The 21,475-nt window shown below is 39.0% G+C and overlaps 1 protein-coding gene across 8 annotated transcripts in view; it reads left to right on the top strand.

Annotated features, from left to right (window-relative positions):
• Positions 1-21,475, top strand: part of esrrga (estrogen-related receptor gamma a) — a 153,851-nt gene that overhangs the window by 76,926 nt on the left and 55,450 nt on the right. For all 8 annotated transcript variants that reach the window (XM_055011366.1, XM_055011371.1, XM_055011354.1 and 5 more), the window contains one exon: positions 11,039-11,197. In XM_055011366.1, the coding sequence (XP_054867341.1) occupies positions 11,040-11,197 (158 nt within the window). In that variant the 5' untranslated portion in view covers position 11,039. The remainder of the gene's footprint in view (positions 1-11,038; positions 11,198-21,475) is intronic.

Here is a 21,475-nt window from a genome sequence, read left to right as displayed (position 1 = left end):
CAGTGGAGGTGGCCGGCACCATGTCAAGGTTGTTTCTGCTGTCAGGTAGCACGCGTTCACTGTCTGTGTGTGTGTGTGTTTGTGTGTGTGTGTGTGGCTGCAGTATCCGGACAGCAGCTCTTACTCAGTGGGTAGAGGAGCGGAATTTCTGTCCCTCCACCTGGGAGCAAGACATGCACACAAACACACCTGCACACACACACACGCAGTCACAAGCACACACTCATTAATAACACAGAGACACAGTTTCTCCTTCACTTTCTCTGTTTACAAGACATTCTTTTACTTTGAGCCAGGTTGTTCTCAGGACAAAACAGCAACTCAGTCAGGGCATGTCTACATGAGTGTATGACTGTGCGTGTGTTTGTGCTTGTGCACGTGTGTTTTAAGTGCGTGTTCGTCCAAGCAGAGAATCAGCGAGGTAACAGGGCATTGAGGTTACAGGAATAACGCGGAGAGACGGGAGGAGAAGGGCCCATAAGAGTGGAGGGAGGAGGAAAAAGGGGGAGAGCTGCGCTCTTAAATGCCAGAGGAGGTAGAATTTCAGACGGGCAGCTCAGCGTGTGGCCCCGCACAGGAATTAGAGACAGTTACACACACACACACACACACACACACACACACACACACACACAAACAAGCGAGTGCTGCTGTGCTGCTCCTTTCGCCAACGCTTTGCTCTTTTAGGTGTATTTGAAAGAGGCTGCTCAAAATGCAGATTAACTGATTGGCACAGCGGACAGCAGTGTGTGCAATATTGTGCACATATTTATGGAAACACAAAATCAGTGCAAACAATCTAATAGAATAAAGTATAGTAATATCTACAGTTTATCTTTTCTCTAACATTTAAAGGTTAAAAATGACTTTGAAGTGATGTGTGTGATTCAGTAAGTGGACAGCACTCTCTGCATGTAGATATGAATTCATTAATAGCACTGATACTGCCAAATTTGTTTTGCTCATAATTAAAGCCAGTAATTTTAAAGCAGATTTGTATAGGATTAAAGCACATCTTTAGATTAATTTTGTTTTAAGTGGTAATGGCTTTAGAATAAATAAATTAAAATGAATTATGCTAAATCAAAGGGTCTTTACAGTAGAGACTTGGAAGTGGAGAACTGACAGGGCAAAGTCGAAGCAAAAGCTGATGCAGAAAGATTGACTGATGTGTTTTACAAATACATTTTAAAAGAAAATACAGTATTTGTGTGCTTTGTATCTGTCTCATTTTTGCATGTATGCATGTCTTTTAGAACCTCTAACCTATACAGCATGTGACACAGAGAGGGACATTTTAAAGAGAAAAATGCAAATGGAAAAATTGTACCACTTCGTTTCCACGGGACTTGTCTTTCATTATTTTTAGCAACTTTATTTTAAACAAAATATTCTAGTCTGTTTCAGTTAGAGTTTGATTTTCAATAAATGGAAATTTGCAAATGTTTGAAGAATAAAGCATTTTTAATGATTTTCTGTTAATTTGACAAGTAATTTTAAAACATTTTTTAAATGATTTTTTGAACATCAGTGCAGTTTGATAAATCAAGCTTTTTTTGAGTGCAAGACTTTAGAGCATCCTCTTATATTGACTGTTAAATCCGTTCTGGAAATCAAATGACTGAGGTCCAGAGTAAAGTCTAAATTTCGTATACTTTAGATTGGAAGAACTCGACCCTGTACACTGTATCTGAACAGTCTGTCTGTGCACTGGTCTTTCCATTGCAAACCAGTGTGGTGTATTTGAAGAACCTACAACAGCTCAGCTTTTCAAGTCGTTTTTTAAAATTCTGACCTAAACAGGAAAAGCAGACACTTCTGACCAAGATTTGGTCCCAAATAGGAAAACAAGTGTGAAGCATTGGAGCTGTGTCTAGAAATTAAAAACTAAGTCAGCAACTGAAAAACACACTTTCATTCCCGACAAAAAGCGGTGGAATGTGTCAGCTTTACCTGTGTGTGTTTTATCGAGTGTATGAGCTGTCCACTCCTTCATCCATCCATTCATCCATCCATTGATCCATCCGTCCACCGCTCTTCCTCTGCTCAGGCTTTGCCTCCTTTGCTTTGAGGCACTGCTTCCCTATACTAATTAAAATATTAGGGATAATGATGATCATACCGATAATAATAACAACAAGTACCGCTTAAGCTGTTAACATAATTGCATTCCCCTCATGCTACCATATACATACCATTTGCATATGATTAAAATATATTTTCTACAGTGACTTTAGTGAATTTGGTGTTTTTTGTCAGTGGGTGTGAGGCAGACGGACGGGTGGTGAGAATTGCTCAGCGGCCGTGCAGATCATTCAGGCAAAGGTTTGCAATGCGATGATGAAGAGAAACACAAGGCAACATCAGTTAGCTCATTCAGATTTTTCAAAAAACAATTTTGATTTAGCGTTAGCTTTTTTTTTAATTACATGGAAATGTAATGCAAATAAATTGTGATTGTGCAGATTAACTTTAAAAATCAAAATTTTTGTTTCTGCAATTAAATGAAAAACAGGTTGGTGCACATTTGAGATTGCACTCTGTCAGAATGCGCCTTTGATTAATATTTTTAAATCATCTGACTAACTTTCTACATGCCAAAAAAATAGGAAAATCATTTAGGAACAATAGTAATAAGTATTTACTATTTAAACAGATTTAATGATAGTCAGGCACTCGATACAGCGCAAAATTTTCACCCTGCGACGTAGAGTGTTGGATTGTCTTATTGTGTCAGGAGAAATCTGATTGTTTTAGTTTATTTATGAGAGAATACTTTTACCAGAAAAATGTCATAATGGTTATTTTTTTCTCTGAATTTCCAGGTGAAATAACCCACTGTAGATAAATCAACTGAAGTAAATCAAATAGAAGAAAATCAAACTTGAAGGCCAAGCATGCTGCTGACACTCGGTGCTGAGACAGTTTGTTAATGTGCTTCATTTGTTGTTTAAAACTGTAGAGTTAAGATCAACATAATGACAATGAAAAGAAAATATTGCTTCTAATCAAGGAAAATTAAACGCATGTATGCTATTTTTTTGGCCTTTTTCTCTTTCTCAGTCTCTTGTGCACTTATTTTTTTCAGGCCATGAGGGAGAGAAAGCAGTAGAGAGAGAGAAAGAGAGAGAGAGAGAGAGAGAGAGAGGTAAAGCTGGCTGGAGGGAGGGATGGGGGAGACCAAAGAGAGATTGCGTAAATTAAAATCCTTTTAATCTCCTTATAAAATCATTTACTTAATTCATCTGTCAAAGCATGTCAATATGTGCCGCACTGATTTGCTGCCTGTGCATGTGTCTGTGAGTGAGTGTGAGTGTGTGTGTGCGCGTGCGTGCATGTGTGCGTGCACGCGCATTTGCATCTGTTTGTTGTCATGCATGAGTTCGTGCCTGCCTGCCCACATTTTGTGAATGTGACCTATTGATGGCCTGTATGAGGAAGTGTTGTTCTTCTTTTACTGTGTCTCTTTGCCTGTCTGTCTATCTGTCTCGGCGGAATTTATCGTCCGTCAGTTTTTGCGTAGTATACATCTGCGCACACATAGAGAAAGACGCGCACACTCTTGGTTACGGAGCCTTTCTCTTCCGTGAAAGGTCCGGGCATTCCAGTGGTAATTTTGTCCCGTAAAGAGAGAGAGAGAGAGAGAGAGGGATGCAATGAGAAAGACAGACAGAGCGAGAGGTGGGAAGGAAGGGAGGGGGGATTTGCTTTTGTCTGACACCAGCACTCAGGGGGTCCGCTGGACACACGTGTATGCATGAGCGCTCACACACGCATGGAAACACACACCCTCACACAGCAGTAAGCACATCGTTTTGAGCAGAGATAAAGTAACCAAACTGTCAAAAAAATGCAATTAGGTACTTGTGCACATGCACTTACACAAATGGAAGCAGGTAATAAAAACACAGCATCTCGCACATTTGTATACAAAGCTACGGAGAGATGACGGAGTAAAATGGGATGAGCCTTGATGATGTGAATTTCTCTGATTTATGTCCAATCCATCAGTGCTCTGTGTATGTGAGAGTATGTCACGGGTCAGTGCCGGCCTTTATGTGTTGAAAGAGCAGTAAGAGAGACTGTACCAGCTGTGACACACACACACACACTCACTGCAATTAGCCATTACACCACACAGGCAATGCAGCTGTGTGTGTATATATATGTGTGTGTGTGTGTGTGTGTGTGTGTGTGTGTGTGTGTGTGTGTGTGTGTGATTGAATGCCAAAGCGGTGATTGAAAGAAGCGAGAGAGTGATATATAGTGAAAGGCAATGCCGCTCATCTCTTCTCATCGCTTCTCCTTCCCCCCATCCCTTTCTCCACAGCACTCATCCGCTCATTCCCCGTGTTCCATCATCCATACATCTCCGTCATCCATACATCAAAATGTGCATTCAATTATTATTACTATTATCACAATCTATCAAATCATTTATGCTTCGTCTAAGAATTACTCTTCCTGCTGCTGCTGCATACTGACTTTTCTGTCTCATTCAAGCCTAGTTTTACGAAGTCTCCTTTTACAGCAATGTGAAGGTTGGAGAGATGCTGAGGAAAAAGAGGAGTTTCTTTGCGCATGTGCAAATTTGAGCTTTCAAAAGCTTTATATGGATCAGTCTGGTTTTAGGGAACATTGATGTTTCTTAGTTTCTGTTTTATATAGAATTGTTGGTGTCACTGCTATTGTTTTGAAATAGTTTTTAGTCAAGGAGTCGCTAAAATGTGAATTCAGCAGTTCACTCGATAAACTATTGAGCTGCGCTTTTGATCAGGAGACCGGTATATGTATACGTGTGTGTGTGTGTGTGTGTGTGTGTGCACGTGTGTTCACACTGTGTTGTGCTCAGGGCTTCTAATGCTGCTCCTCACTCCTAATGGGAGGAGACAGCGGAGACCGGGCCACAATAGAGCAGATTTAGATAGAGAGGTGCTGTGCGTGTGTGTGAGTAGGTGTGTTAAAGTGTGTGCATGAGTTAAAGAGGATCGAGACAATGATGCAGGTTCAAGCGTCTTGTCTGTCTTTTGCACTTTTTCTGTTGGGCTGTCCGTGGGGAGAGACCTATAGATCGTCTGGTTGGGTAGTTCTCTCCCTCTACATGCCCAGGCCGAGAGTATGATTAAATTGTCATTGTTTCGACAGTGTGTAAGGGGGGTTCAAAAAGGCAAAAAAAAAAGGAATGATACAGTAGAACGGGAAAGGGGTAGCTGCTAAGGGAGAAAGAAAGAAATGAATGACCATGCCGCCTTGCAACTGACAGTGAAATATTCCTCCTCTCATCCTCCCATCATGCTTCATGTGTGTGCCTGATGGGGAGAGAATGACAGGCCGGCCCACTACCCCACCTCTCTCTTTAGTTTTTTAGCCTGCCTTTCTCTCCTTTTTCTCTGTCTCTCATCACTGCACATCTCTCTTGGTGCAATTAACCAACTTTATCAAACACGCTATACTAATAAACTCTTCCATCATACATGTAGATACAATATGTATACTTATAAAATCAGCTTACTCCACAGTTTTTCATTTCAACAGAAGAAATTAGGCCGGCATCGCTCTTGCTTCTTTTGTTCCTCGAACTCACCCAATAATTTAGCTTTGAGAACTGCACGTGTGCGCGAACAAGTCAGTCACACTTCCATATAAATTGTTTTGCACATGTGAAACACTGTTAATATTATCTGTAAGTGACCTTAAAAGAAAAATCCATCTGTGACGAAGGCCTTGTTTCTGTGTGTGTATTTTCTGTGTGCACTGTATACACAGGTGTGCACTGAGGTTATTGAATTTGCACTGTACTTTTAAAAAAAATTAGTACTGTATTTCATTTTTGATGTGATCTTCTAATTTAAATATAATGATACATCAAAGTTGTTTGATTTTTAAGCGTATGATACTGGTTTGAAACAGGAGCGCCACAAATGGCTTTTTTTGTTAGGATAAACTTGAACAAACAAGCTTAAATGCGGAAATGTGCCCAGCTTCACTCACTTAAGTAATTTCAAACTTTTCAGGTAAGCTGTGACACTATTTGAAATTGGCATCCGCTCTTTCATCTTTGGAAACAATATATTTTGGATGTTTTATCGGTTTTATCTAGAAAAAATGCTGCATCACCTGGACAAATATTTGATTCTTTAAACACTGGCAACTTCACACTGAAATGGCAAGGTGAAACCTTTTTGTTGGTCAAATTATTGATATGTGCAAATATATATATATATATATATATATATATATATATATATATATATATATATATATATATATATATATATATATAAATAAATTGTAGGAATTTTTAAGCATGATTAAAATTATAAAACAGTACAAACATTTTGTGCCCTCTGGAGGTGCGTTACACAGTGCGGCCGATCTTTTCTTCACCTCCGCAGATAATTCATTTTCTCTTTATCCCTGTCTTCCTTCACCGTTCACCCCCCCACACACACTCACTCACACACACACTCACACACTTGTCTTCTCCCTCTCCACGCACCCCTCCCTTGTGGAGCTGTCACCTTTCTGCACCCGCTCAGTCCCTATTAAGGCCGACAGCCCATCTGCCGCCTGCCCCGCTAACAGCTCCCGTCGCTAACGCTAACGTGCACACACATCCACATCCACTCAGACACACACAGGGCTGCGTCCAACCCCACCTGCCCCGATACACATGCAGACACGCACAGAGCAACATTGTTACACACATTTGTGAATAAATCTATTCATCCCCTCAGTATTTATGATTATTAAATGATCATTTTTATATCTGTAGGACACACACCCTCACACAAATGTTGACATGTCTGTGTCAAACATCTTTTATTTATAAGAGTGGATGTTTAACTAAAATGTCATCATTAGTTCACACATGCAGACTTTTTAAGCAATTATATGACATATTGTTACCTAAGTGAATAAAAGAATGTGTTAAGTGTGAACAATTGAGAAAGTCAGCAGTCATATGAACACCTTCTCAAAGAGCCTAGTAATGAAAACAATATTTAGGAGCCTCAGTTTCACTGGTAAAAAGCAGAAAAAATGAATAGAATGAAGGGATTATTGAGATTTTTTTTTTATATTGCAGAAAATGTGTACTTTAGCTCTACTTAAATCGAGAAAGTAGGCTAGATCTGTTTGTTCCTTTTCCCCATAATCCTGCAAATACGTTTGTCACCTTAGTTCTCATTTCTTCTGCTCTCAGCTCTCGTGGCAGGGCAGCTCAAATGAAATTTGGTTGTATATGAAAATGTGCAATGACCAATAAAGATTGATTGATTTCAGTTATTCATCAGAGCTGAAATGTGTATATCCCACCTATGAAACGGTGTCTCAAACTATGCATATACGAATTTGTGGACACATATTGTATGTGTGACTGTAAGACATCACACTGCCCTGACTAGAGGGGTAATTAGGTAGGGCAGTTGGAGCTCTGTGTGCATGTGTGTGTGTGTTGTGGCATTTGCTCCCTTCAGGGATAGGTGCGTTTTGCATTAGCAAGAATGGCAACTGTCTCATCAATCACTGCATCACCACGTCACACACACACGCACACACATAGTGTGTCATGGTCATTCTGTTCACAGATGGGCCAGCAACACATGAGCGAGTCACTGAGCATCAGAAAGACACCCACGATCTCCCTACTTTTACACACACACACACACGCACGCGCGCGCGCGCACGCACGCACGCACGCACACACAAACACACACACACACACATTGCCTCACGTCCAATGTGAGTGTCTGTTGGTGCTGGTGCTGCTTACATGTACTGACAGTAGCGTGAAATAGGTTAGGTAGAATCACATAGGTTAATACTCTTCTCTTTTATTCTCTCCTTTAACTTTATATATATATATATATATATATATATATATATATATATATATATATATATATATATATATATATATATATACATATATATATATATATATATATATATATATATATATATATATATATATATGTATATATGGAATGGAGTTTTTTTTCTTGCCATGCAGAGGTCCTAGTACAGTTTTGAATGCTTAAAATGAGACGCTCATTATAGTAATCCGAATCTATTAAGGTAGAGAAAAAAATTTAAGTTGTGAAATTTCCAGTTTTCATTCTACGCATACACATCTTCCTGTATGATTTTTAAGTATTGAATAAAATAACAGGAACCACTGGTAATGCCTGATTTAAATTATTATTAAAATTCTGTATAGCCTAATTTTAGTCCTCTGCTACGAAATAAGACATGTAAAAATATCCGATTACATGGCCTTAACTTATAAAGTAATACAACAGAATCGCTCTCAGCAGTTTTAGTGCAAGTGGCAGACAAAGCCTTTGCCGCTTCACTAAAATACTGGAATAGGGATTTATCTCAGAACTTAAAACTCAGGTTACTTTTTAAATTTGCATCTCAGGACTTATGGAAATTACGATGTTAAGTTAAACAGATGGGTGGCGTCGCATTCGCTCTTTCCTTTTCCTTCGAATGTAGTAATCTCTACTGTATATTCAGTCTGTCTTTTATGTTAGGCTATAGGATATATGCCTCATTTACCAGCTTGTATGTGACTGAGAAAGAAGGAAAGGGGATTCAAGCTAACACTATCACTGCACATGGTACTGGATGTACTTTAGCCCGGTGTGACACCAGGACACTCCCCAGTAAAAAAAAACAAAAAAAACACCAGTATTAAGTGTTGCCTGTCTATATAGAATTGTGACACCGCAACCAAAGCCAATAAGTGTCTGAAGCAGCAGCAGCAGCAGCAGCAGCAGCAGAAAGATATTGATTCCTCCTATTCACCAGAGTGGAACTAAAACCTACATATTACACACCTTGGCCCTCTACCTCTCACTGAGCCAACCCAGCTCTGTGGATGGATGGAGGGATGGCTGTCAGACAAGTCATTGGTCTGTCTACCTGTCTGTCTACCTAGCCCTCACTTAAACAAGAACCCACAGACACATGCGTGCACACAAATGTCTGTGTGGTGGTTGTTTGTGTGGTAAACACATGTCTATCAGTTTGTGACACATACCAACATCCTGCTCTGTTTACTGATACACTATGTTAGAGAAAACACACACACACACACACACACACATAGAGAGACACAGACACACACACAGGAATGTGGTAATGTCAGGAAAAACCTAGTGAAGCCAAAACAAAGATAACACAAAGAAATATGATTATTTTATTAGTAAATATTTAGCTGTAATGAATGACTTCAAGTGATTTTTCTTTTTTTTTTTTTTTGCCTTGCCGCATTTGGCATTAAAAATGAAGTCAGTATCAAAAACCAAACAATTATGTGTAAAATTGTAGAGTTCCGTAGCATAGTTTCAACATGAAATATCAATTATGAATGATTTCTTTCTTTTTAAGGCTCATTTTACATTAGGCTGAAATAATTAATTTAATGTATCAATCATTATGCAAAAAACATACAACTGCTCAAAAAGCAAAGCACAAGGATGTTTCAAACTAAATCTAAATTGACAGCAGGCATCTCTTCTGCATTTTCCATTATTTTAGAAAGATCACTGTATTACCAGTTGTGTTCTGACATCTATTCCCCAGTCTGAATTGGTTTCTGTATTTTCTATATTTTGTCCGACTGTAATAAAGTGCTTTTCTTCCCACCAGCAGCACTCCATTCTCCCCTGATAGTTTTGTTTAAATGTAGGACACCCAGACGATTTTATTACAAGCCCTCCCTTCCCTCCTCTTCTTTGACGTCAACTATAAGTACCATCCCTTCTTTTTTTCCAGTCTCTCCGGGTTATTTAATTTATTTATTTTTGCATTGGATGATTTTGATTCTGTTCCCCATGGTGACCTTATCACCCCAGCGACAGCTCTTCCCCTGACGACAGCACTGCGTTTGATTGACGGATAGAAGTCCCTCCCTCCGGTGCATTTACTTTTATATTCCCTCAGTCTGAAAAGCCCTTTCCAAGGCCTAAACTGGTAAAACTTCTCTGACGTGAAACACAGCTGGAATGCGCTTCAGTTAGCAGCCTGACGTATCCACTGATGCATGTGCGTACAGACATGTATCTGGTAGAAATTTGTTAACACATTCCAGGACAAAGGGGCTCATGTACTGGTTTAAAATTACAGCCAGTGCTCTGTGAATCTGTCTGAACGCTGTGTGTCCGTCTGCCTGATGGCGCTGCTCTCAGCATATCGGCCTTTTTGTCAGTGTCTTGTCCTTCTGCGTGCATTTTGATCTGTGTTTTTTCTGATTGTTTGTTTACTTGCCTTTTTTATCCTAACTGCGTTAAACAGTTGCATATGTGTGTATTAACTCTAAACATATAGCTGTTTGGTACATGTACTGATTTAGATCAAGCTGAATTAATAGGTATTAATGGGTGTGTCTGAAAGTGTATGTCCATTAACTGCATTTATAACATCTAACACTTTCTCCAATTCATTTGTCTCCCACAATATTTATTTTAAATCAACTTTTTTCCTTTTTTTTTTAAACTTTTTTCTTCACACTTTCCCTTTTTGTATTGTTGTCAGTGTCTTCAACTGACTTTTTATTTTTAAAACAAAAACAGTTGGAACATTGAAAGATTGTCGATCACTTATCGATGTTAATGCTTTTGTTTATTGTAGTTTTGATACTTCATTTAAACTGAGACATGAAACTAGATTGTGACACTGAGAAACAGTGAATGTCTAGCAATTTAAAACTAAACAAAATAAGACAATGTTTGGTGGCCTTATTTATAAACATTTCAACATTTATTGTTCATCTACAATTTATCTGTGTTATTTATGTTTTAAAGTTATATTTCAATAGTATCACTATTTCTCTATTTTTACACCTCTGAACTGTTAGCTTCTGTGTTTTACTTTGTATCTTTTACTTGATCATAAAATTGTTTGATTCTTGATCAGACATGCCAACGGAGTATCAGAACAGAAATATCTCAGCTTCACTTTCCCACCTGCTGTTTTTCTCACTTAATTCACTGCCATCCTTTTTTTCTCGCTTTTTCACTGCCTACAGAATGAACTTATCGAAGGGGCCATTGGTGAACAGCAGCAGTGAAGATAATTCCAAGTCAACTTATGGTAAATGCGGCGCTGGCGCCTGGAGGATGCACCAGAGCTACGATCCACTGGAGGCCAACCACATGAGAGACGCACATGCCCTCTACAACCCCAGGTAAGACTGAATGACAAGGAGGCCAAAGACACAAAACAGAGGGAAAGAGAGGCAGAGTGATATACACAAATGAAAAGTGACTGAGAATCTATAAATCTGTTAGGTTCACTTTCACACAAATGTCCTATTTGACCTCTGTCACGTTTGTATAAAAGAAAAGAAAAGGGAAGCATTTTGAAAAGACAAAAGCCGTTGTTTTTAGTGGACAGTTTACATCTATGTTTGAGACATTGTACTGAGATTGTTCATGATTCAAATGCAAGAAGAGAGACTGTGAGTGTGTGTGTGTGTGTGTGTGTGTGTGTGTGTGTGTGTGTGTGTGTGTTTGCTTGCATGTATTTATGTCCTAATATTTTTTTGTTTTTTGCGCTTTCTACCGAAACATTTTATTAAATCAACCTTTTAACTGATTTGACTGTGTTTGTGTCAGTATGTGCAGAAGACAAAATTTCTTCAAAACCTTGTAAACTATAGCCATGAACAAAACTGGTTGTAGAGTTTTGTTTTTTTTTTTTTTTTTTTTGGGGGGGGTGGGGGGGGGGGTGGGGGGGTTATATTTTAAAATCCACCCTCTCAAGATTCCTAGTTATTACACATGATATTAGTTTTCTCTGATCGCCATTCACAATCGGCATCGAAAAGCGGTTTCCCATCGTACGGCCCAGTCCAAAATTTGACTTCCACTCTCTAATTATCTCACATTTCAAGAAACATTTGATAAACAGTGTTCATTTTAAACATGCTGAAAACAAAAACATATAACTAAATAATTAATGCTGTAGAAATTAAAATAATACAGAAATACGAAAGGCTACCTCTAATTTATTTTTCTTTCACCTATCTTACTTATAGGGTGTTTTCACAGTATTTATAGAGCATCAGAAGAAATGGGAATTCTACCTCTGGCTCATCTGCACCTCTGTAGTGCAAATGCATTGTAGAGCACTGGCTTATTATCAGATTATTTGATTTGAGGACATTCTGTTTTACCCTTGCAGTCATCCCCCCATGCCATCTCCAATAAAACCTAAAGCATGAAAAGTTTCAGCTATAGTGAAATATCACTTTACCAGTTCTAAGTTTGTGTTGTTGGGGGAAGCTTTTTCTGAGGCCTACATTGGTCCATTTTTGGAACATAAACTGTAAATATGCTGCTTGTTTCATGTTAAAACAGAGGAAACACGTGACGCATGAAATACAGACACGTTCTCCCTCTCCATATACTCACTCCCTCTTTATACCATTTTCTCTTTCTGTGTTTTAATAATTGAAAGTTTCTTTGGAAAAGAGTTTGACACACATTCCGAAATTCCAAAACTGTTCTAGTAAGTATGTGATTTCTCTAAAATTAGGATCCTGCATGCATATGCAAGGCGATCTGTAATTATATTTTGTTTTATATTTTCTCACCTGACACTCAACTAATCTGCGATAGTAATTTCAACTGACATTATTAGATGCCAGTTTAACAGTAAACTGGATTTACAAAACTTTATGTCATTGCTGCTCTACACTTTTTTCAGGGATCACATCTTCTCTCTGTATATTAGCTTTTGTGGCGAAACAGTATTATGCTGCATGATCTCACTGACTGATATGATTATCTTAATGAATGTTACTGTCATTTATGATGTTATTGTTGCTGCATTATGGGCCAGCCTATTAGAACACTACTGATCAGTGCATTGTTAGGCTTTTGCAAAGCCCTTTAAGTGTGCGTGTGTGTATGGGTATGTGTGTGTCTGTACGTCTGTCTCTCTGTGTGTGTATGCACTGTAGACTGGGAAGTCTTAGTCCAATAGGATTTTAGGGTTAGCGTGGGTCAAGCCAATTAAAGGTCTGGCAGGCCATTCTCACGCAGACGATCAGCCAATCACCAAGAGGAGTGTTAGTAGCACAATGTGAGTTATCTGTGCATATGTGTCTGTGTATGTTGGCAGACAATGAAGTCTGGTGATGAGAGGTGTAAAGGTTTGCCAGGGGCTGGGGAGTCACGCCATGGCTTAAAGTCACACACTGCATTTGCGCACACACACACACACACACACACACGCACATTACACTCCCAGGTGGGGAGCATTATTTCCGCTGCATTGGTTCAAGTTTTGGACAAAGTTACATCTAACTGCCACTGATATGTAATAGATAATTCCCCTGCCAAAACAGCACCAACCCCTGTTATGACACAATGGTGTTCCCCAGTTGGGCAAGTATAATAACAATAAAAATATGTGCTGAATTTGACAACTTCAGATTCTATGGCATCACCTCTACTGAGATACTACAATACATGAATAATAATAATGTTAATCTCAACAAAAATTTCAGCTTCTTGTGTTATTTTTCAGGAGGCCCTAAAACTAAATCCATATTAAATAGTGAAAATGTAAATATAAACTCACCTTACCAGAGCTCAAACTACCTCAACACGCCCACGTACACAAAATATTTTCAGATACATACGCATCTGAAAGAGCACATTATCATACACACACATACGCTATAAAATCACATGAACAATTCGTGAGGATATCTGACCTCCAATTGTGTTGATGTGACAAATTTATATACACACTCACTCTCTCTCTCTCTCTCTGTCTCTCTCTCTCACACACACACTCAATTATTGTAGCTTTATAACTTTTTTCCATTTATCACTTAAAATAACAATCCATTTTCATATCACAAAGTAACTGTAACTGTTTTATATAAAACTGTATGAAAAACTTTCATTTGCTTTGTTTCCTGGAGCCTTCTCTCAAATCAAAATTTTTCTGAATTGTGAAGAAATTCCTAATGTGTTTTTGGAGATCTTCCGTTTTCACTGGACAGCAACAATATTATTCCTCTTTTTATTTAGGCCATCAAACTATGGGAATGTGATTAATGTCAGGCAGCAAGGATGTGCTTGAATACACACACACACACACTTTGCTGTAAACTGAGCCCAATGTAATCATAATGATAAAGCAGATTGCCTTAACACACAGATGGGCCTCCCAACAGCTCTGTGTGTGTTTGTAAATGTGTGTGTGTGTGTGTGTGTGTGTGTGTGTGTGTGTGTGTGTGTGTGTGTGTGTGTGTGTGTGTGTGTGTATAAGTGTGGACAACGCTGATTGGATTGCAGATTTATAGAAGAGGATTACTGCAGGAGCAGAGAGAGAGCGAGTGAGAGAGCGAAAGAGAGAGAGAGGGTTTCAGACACTCACCTCTCATTAACTTCCACCCCCTTCACCTCAGCACGCCTTATTCTCAATCATGGACAAACACGCACATATGCACACACATAAAATGTACAATCAAGATCTGGTGTACATGCAGCACCTCTTTTTTTCAAAGCAATGTCACTTGATGCTTATAAGTAGTTATTTTACCATCAAATTGCTGAAACAGCAGTTAAATCTTTGTAGTTTGAATTACTTCTTAAAGATGAGGAGTTTCTTGAAAGGTTTAGAGAAAAAATGTAAAAACATATGGAAATGAAGGGAATAGTGCTTAGACTCCTCATGCTGATGAACTAAAATAAAACTAAATTGCTCAAAAACCTAAAAACAAATTTCTTGACAAGGATTAGATAAATAATGTTTTGTGGTTGCTGTTGTAGTTCATGCACCCATGCCGGTTTTGTGATTTATATTTCTAATTTACTGAATGAAAAGTAAAGAAGAAGATGTTAGTGATATAACCAAATACACAAAATAAAATTTAGAGAGGCTGACATGAACACTGTAACAGCACAGAGGAGAGAGAGGAGAAAAATGGAAAAAGTAACAACTGACAATCAAAGACGGAAAATAAAATAGACAGAAAGAGGCAGGCAGAGACAGACAGAGAGACAGAGATGGGCAGAGACAGTGGGCACTCCAGCAAACCTGATTATGACTGGATGTGAATTAGATTCCCTAACAGATGGTCCAAGAGCGAGGCTGTAAGGTGCATCAGCCAGCAGTGACGGGAGGGAGAGGGGGAGGAACGAGGGCATGGGGGTTGGAGGAGAGGGAAGATCAGGCGAGGAGGCTGAGAAGAAGAGTGTCAACAGCAGCTTGTGGCTGGTCAGAATGTGCAGTTGTAAAATGTGTTTACACTGGTTGACTCTTACTTTCAGGTTGTTATTAAATATATTTGGTTAACGTCTGGGGGAAATGAAATGTATTTTAGGTCATAATGTATTACTTTTGCTTTCTTTTTGTGACTCACAGCACCATGCAATCATGTAGTAGAAGTAATGAACTGGCTGAATCTCTATTATATATATTGATCTTCACATATTTTTAGATATGTTCCTAAATGTATTATTTGTAGAATATTAAATTGAAAATGGAAAAGTAAGCAGTGAATGGCACCTGTTTAGGATGGATTTCCTCCATTTGTACAGCTGCTGTGCATTATTGTACATACTCTGGCTCTGCTTCGCTCGCTCTCCCTGTGATGGATAGGTGTAAATCATCACAATCCTGTAGTGACAGCCCAATTTCCCCAAATCTGATCTGCTTAAAGAATGCAGCTTTGACGCTCTACTCACTTGTGTCTCCTCTCCTGTCCTCTCCTCTCTCCTCTCCTCTCCTCTCTTCTCATCTCTCTCTTCTCCTCTCCTAGATTTCTTTTCCTTGTTCATTCCACTTTTCTCCTCATTTTCTCACACACTCTTCCTCTTTCTGTCTCTCCCCTCTTTTGCAGCATTGCGCTCTTTCCCCATTCTCTCCTTGTCTCTTTCTCTCGTCCTCCCCTCCCCTCTCTCTACCTCTGCCTCCCATGTCACATTTGAAAGCCCTGTCATATTTACTAGAGTGGAAATCCTCTTTCACCATCTGCTTAATAAAATGTGCTTTTAATCCGATGGGGGATATTTTGTTTTTTAAACACTTTTTTTTGTTAGACTTCTATGGAATTTCATTTGATACAGCAGCTTTCCCAGGTCTGTGTCTGTCTCTGAAGGAGCAGGAGAGCCGTACAACTCGTTGTACAAAAATGCCTGAATGTGTGCATATGTGCATTTGGGTGTGAGTTACAATGCATGTGTGTCATTGACAGCGGCAAGTGTCAGTAAGTGTTTGGAAGGGCTGTTGCACACCTAATGATAAGCGATACCACTGTATAATCCACACATACACACACACACACACACACACATAGAAAGAGAGAAGAATGCTAACCTTGATCATTGACCTTTCCTTTATAAGAAGGCAGAAAATTTGTATCCTTTACATCCCTGCACAAACAATATCATGTGAATAAGCAGTATGCATATGCATTCACTTGCGTCAGATCGACTGTGCATATTGTTTAAACAAATAAAACATGTATGTATATATTGTTGATTGCATATTTTCATAAAAAAGGTTAATCAACCACCATATCCTGCATCTTCTATCACAGGTTTACCTAATAAAGGATGCATTCTGTAATTTCATTGATTTCCACTCTTCTTCCTTCCCAGCAAAAGGCTAGAAGTCACTACAAGAAGACAGTATGCATTTTAGTCTGCGGAAGTCCCTAAATACTACAGAATTGAAATAGAAATCTTACTGGCAGCAGATTATGCATTTGTTTATTTAGCAAACAAATATTTTAATATCGTTGACAGATGGTTTGTGTTAACTGATATGTTGCACACTGGATGAAGTTGAGCTGTTTTAGAGATTTGAAGCACTGTTCTCACTGTAGACAACCACCCTTACAAATACAATGACACACAGCAGATAAAGGAGGGTGAAAGAGAGGCAAAGGGAAAGGTAAGGAAAGAGAGAGAGACATGGTGACAAAGATAGTGCCTGGCAGCAACACACTTATCAGCTACTGCTCTGCAAGAAAATGACCTAAATCATCAAGATTCCCATCTAACACACACACACACACACACACACACACACACACACACACACACACACACACACACACACACACACACACACACACACACACACACACGGTAGGTTAGCGGTGCACTGCCTTACAGTCTTGCCCTGAACAGGTTCACCCTCTTCATATCTTTCCACTTAAATAACCACACCAACACAGCAGGAGTCTCACATCTAAATAATGCTTCATACAAAACCACTTAGGACAAAGTTGGACTGAAGAAAATTCTTCCAAATTCTTGGAATTAAAGGAGGGAATAGGCGAGAATCAGACAAGGGAGGAGAAGGCACTTGAAATTGTTTTATCAGCACTGTGACAATTGAAGATACCCGAAAAGTATTGATATAACCAGACTCAACATGAAATTCCTGAATAGTTTTCAGCTTGAAAAGTACATAATTCTTAATCAATAGTGTTTGGCTGAGATTGCCCTGCATGTGCTGCCTCCCACTGTTTATCCATTCACATCCAGTGTGTTTGTGTGCGTGTGTAAACTTTACAAACCCCAGGATACATTATAACAGCTTTAGCCCCACTAGTGTGTCTGTAAATCTCACCCAGTTCATTTCACACCTGTGCGTGTGTTTGTGAACTGTGTGTGAATATTGTGTCTTTGTCACATTAAGATTCATACCTAGGAGTTATAGTGTCTAAACTCTCATACACACAGTCAGATGCACACACACACACACACACACACACACACACACACACACACACACACACACACACACAGGAATATAGACACACACTCGCATTTCCTCTTCTCTGCCAGTCTTTACAGCCCAACAGCCCATTGGGCAGAATGTGTTTTAGCCATTATCACATTGATTGTATGTAATCAGGGGTTTATTCTGCAGCCAATGAAGTGAATTACAGGTTTCCTGCCCGACTAACACTGTAACAATTGATCTGCTCCCTGGTGTGTGTGTGTGTATGTGTGTGTGTGTGTGCTTGAGTGGGGTGTAAGGTGGTGTGTGTGACAGGGTGTGGATGCACCAGCAAGAGAGAGAAGCAATGATAGAGGGTGTCTGTGTGTGAGAAGTAGAAACAACGACAGAGAGAGAGATTGAGACCCAAAGAGAGCAGGAACGAGAGGGCGAGAGAGAGCCCAGTAGGAGGGAGAGTGGTTTAGATTGACTGTCGCTGTTGGAGTGTTTTATTTTTTTATTCATTTTTGTCCCTGAAAACAACTATAATCATTGACACACTGTGATTCTGTGGAGCTAAACTCACCCACACACATAGACCCACACCAGCACTTCACAGAGGCACTCAGACTTTTTTTTTTTCCCTGAGATCCATTGCTCTGCCTCTTAACTATGCAGTCATCGTGCACAAGGTGCATGTATAAACACCAGCTCAGCGTAGAAACTGCAGAAGAAATTACACACACCAGGTTTTGTTGCATACCCGTGTATGTGTGCGTGTCGGTTTCAGCCACCAGAAAACAGAAAATGTGTCCTTGCTGTAATTGTTTAACAGCAACAGCAGTAACCTGCTCCGTTTGAATTGATGTGTGCAGTTAACAAGTCAGACTTACATGTGTTTTTGTGCACACTCCCTACTGTATCAAACTAACAAGCTGACAAGCAGTTCAACAACCCTTCACAGATAGAAGAGTGTTTAAAATAGAGAGAGAAAGAGCAAAGAAAGAAACACAAACAGAAGAGTGTGTGTGAAAAAAGCAATTCAGGCTATTGATGAAATCATTCTATTCATTTGACTATCGAAATGTTAATGCATTTTGCTCCTATTCCCCTCCTTACTCCATTCTTTAATTCAGTGTTTTTTTCTTTTATGTCTACCATCCTTCCTTCACTTTCTCTCCCTCGCAAAGCATTGCCAGTATCATCTAGATAGAATTGTGTAAGGTTTTCTCTCTCTTTCTCTTTTTTTTCCATTTTGCTTATTGGACTGTGTGTTCTTATCAGCATTGAGAGCACAATGCTTGGTGTGATGGAAAGGTATTAGCCAACCCGTGGTAGCTCCATTGTCAGCACTTCTCCCTTCTCTGTCTCTATTGGTACCACTTCTCCTTCCTCTCTTTTTTCGTCTTTCTTCTTATTCCTCTCTCTCATTTTTAGTGTTTTTCATAGGAATTTGTTTTTGAAAATATTCTTATGGTGATAAGAGGCTTCATTCCTTTACACCCAGGTTCATTAAGGTGTTGTCAAATGCACCTAGTTTGTTATTAATGGAGTAACAAACAGTTTAAAAGCAGATTTCATATTAATGTAAAATGCAAGCAATGCATTTTAGCATTCTGGCTGCACACATTATCTCTTAGATTTCATGTAAAAATTATTTGCATTTAGTGATACTATGTTCTGGCTGTTTGGCCATTTGTATTTGTTATAGTAGCACTTTTATATGGCAGCACTGACTGAAGAGTCCAGGTAGGTCAAACAAAGCAGGCTATGAACAAACGAGAGGTGTCTGATTTAGTAGTGGCAAGAATATGTGTCAATGACTAAAAAGGCAGTTGTAGAACTCTCTTCTTTTCTCATTTCCTCTCTGTTCTTGGCTTCTCTAACCCATAGGGGGTGGGTAAAAACAGTTTGGAGTTATTTGAGGATCAGTTTGTGTTTATGGCTGCCATCTAGCGAGGCAGTTGTACAAAGATTGTATATAATAAAAGAGTGCGATTGCACATAGAAACACAGACTGAGGGAGTGCACAGCAAACACCACAGAGACACAGAGTGAGGCAGAGAGTAGTTGCTGTAATACGATGATTGTATGTTCGTCCCTGCCAGTTGTCAGGCCACTGCATCAGCCCACCGCTCTAATGACAGCTTGTCATACTAAAGTGGCCCACCTTCCTTCAAAACACACAGAAAAAAAAATGACTTTCTTTTTTCTTTCTTTCTTCCTTTCTCTTTTTTTTCACATACACCGTTCTTTTTTTCTCCTGCTCTTTCTCTCTGTGTTCACATATTTGTCTCTCTTTCATGAGTCATTGTGCGTTCCTTCAAGAAGTGAGAAATGAAAAAAGAAATAAGAAGGAAGAGAAAGAGAAAATGACAGGGATCGACTTGAAAATGGAGACAAGGAAAAATGGTAATCTCTCTAGTGTGTGTGTGTGTGTGTGTGTGTGTGTGTGTGTGTGTGTGTGTGTGTGTGTGTGTGTGTGTGTGTGTGTGTGTGTGTGTGTCGGTGTGTGTCTTGTCCCACAGTAAGTGACACATACTGTAAATAGTTCCGCCATATATTCAATGTAAGCAGGAACTAAACTTTTTTCACTTTGAAGTTGATATCACAAACACTGTATGTGTGCTCAGTTTTATCATTGGCTTTAATCCTGAAATATAAATCTATACAGCAAAATCAATCAACTTTCAGTACTTGCTACAAAAGATTAATTTTTATTTATTATGGAACTATTATTTATTGTTTTAGAATTGAAAAATAAATTTGCCACACCAGAAAAAATACCTTTGTATGAATGCATTCACTAGTGGGTGTTTTTTATGTTTACTTTTGTTGCATCAGGCCAAAACTTGCTCACTATCTATCTACATCACATTCTGGTTTTCCCAGAAGTTACACAATATATCTAACAGGTAAAAAAAAAAAAAAAATTTCCCCATGAAATCTAGTAAAACTTCTGGTGATAGATTGTAATAATTTAAGACAATTCAGGAACAAAGAAGTTGAACACCTCTAGTTGTACAAAATGTAACAATCAGCTTACTTGCTAAGTATTTGACTTCATTGCAATGTTTCAATAAGCTGTTCTTCCACTGAAGCATATAAAAGTAAAGGCACAAAGAAAATTAAATGTAATACCATTTTCTGTAACAGAATTAACCAAAACAGCTAATAGCAAAATCTGATTACTGGTCTTCTTTGCATCTTTGAGCCCCCTCTGAATATATGAAAAGAGAGAGAAACACATTCAAGCCTTTTCCACTTTATATAAATTTCTTTAAACACCTAAAAACATAAAGAATTTGTTTTACAAAAGAGACCCAACCACTTCTTTCTCTCGTTGCGCTCATCTGAAGAGCAGACAGGCACAATAAGACTGCTCTTTCAGCACTGAGCCGTCGCTACATAGCACCATAATTATACTGATAACATACATACATAAATGCATTCAACCTCTCGCTCGGCACAGCACACTGGCTGTGATTTCTTAATCTTCTTTCCTCTACTCCTCTCCTCTGCACGCATGTCTTCTTTTTTATTCTTTCTATTCCTCCCCCTTCGACTGCCATTATTTTTCATTTATAAGCAGAGTGAGAGAGAGCGAGAGAGCACCAAGAAAAGATGTGAGAGGGAGAAAAAGACATGAGAGAGGAAAAGAGAGGGAGAAGAGACCAGGACGGTGAATGGAAAGATAGATAGATGAGAATTTGAGAGAGAAGGAAAAAAGCGCCTGAGATCTTTTGGCACTTAAACTCTTTCACTTAAT

Source organism: Amphiprion ocellaris, chromosome 1 (genome assembly GCF_022539595.1).
Source record: "Amphiprion ocellaris isolate individual 3 ecotype Okinawa chromosome 1, ASM2253959v1, whole genome shotgun sequence".
Lineage (NCBI taxonomy): Eukaryota > Metazoa > Chordata > Actinopteri > Pomacentridae > Amphiprion > Amphiprion ocellaris.
The sequence above is the reverse complement of the archived record's forward strand: the minus strand, read 5'-3'. Positions and strand labels throughout refer to the sequence as shown.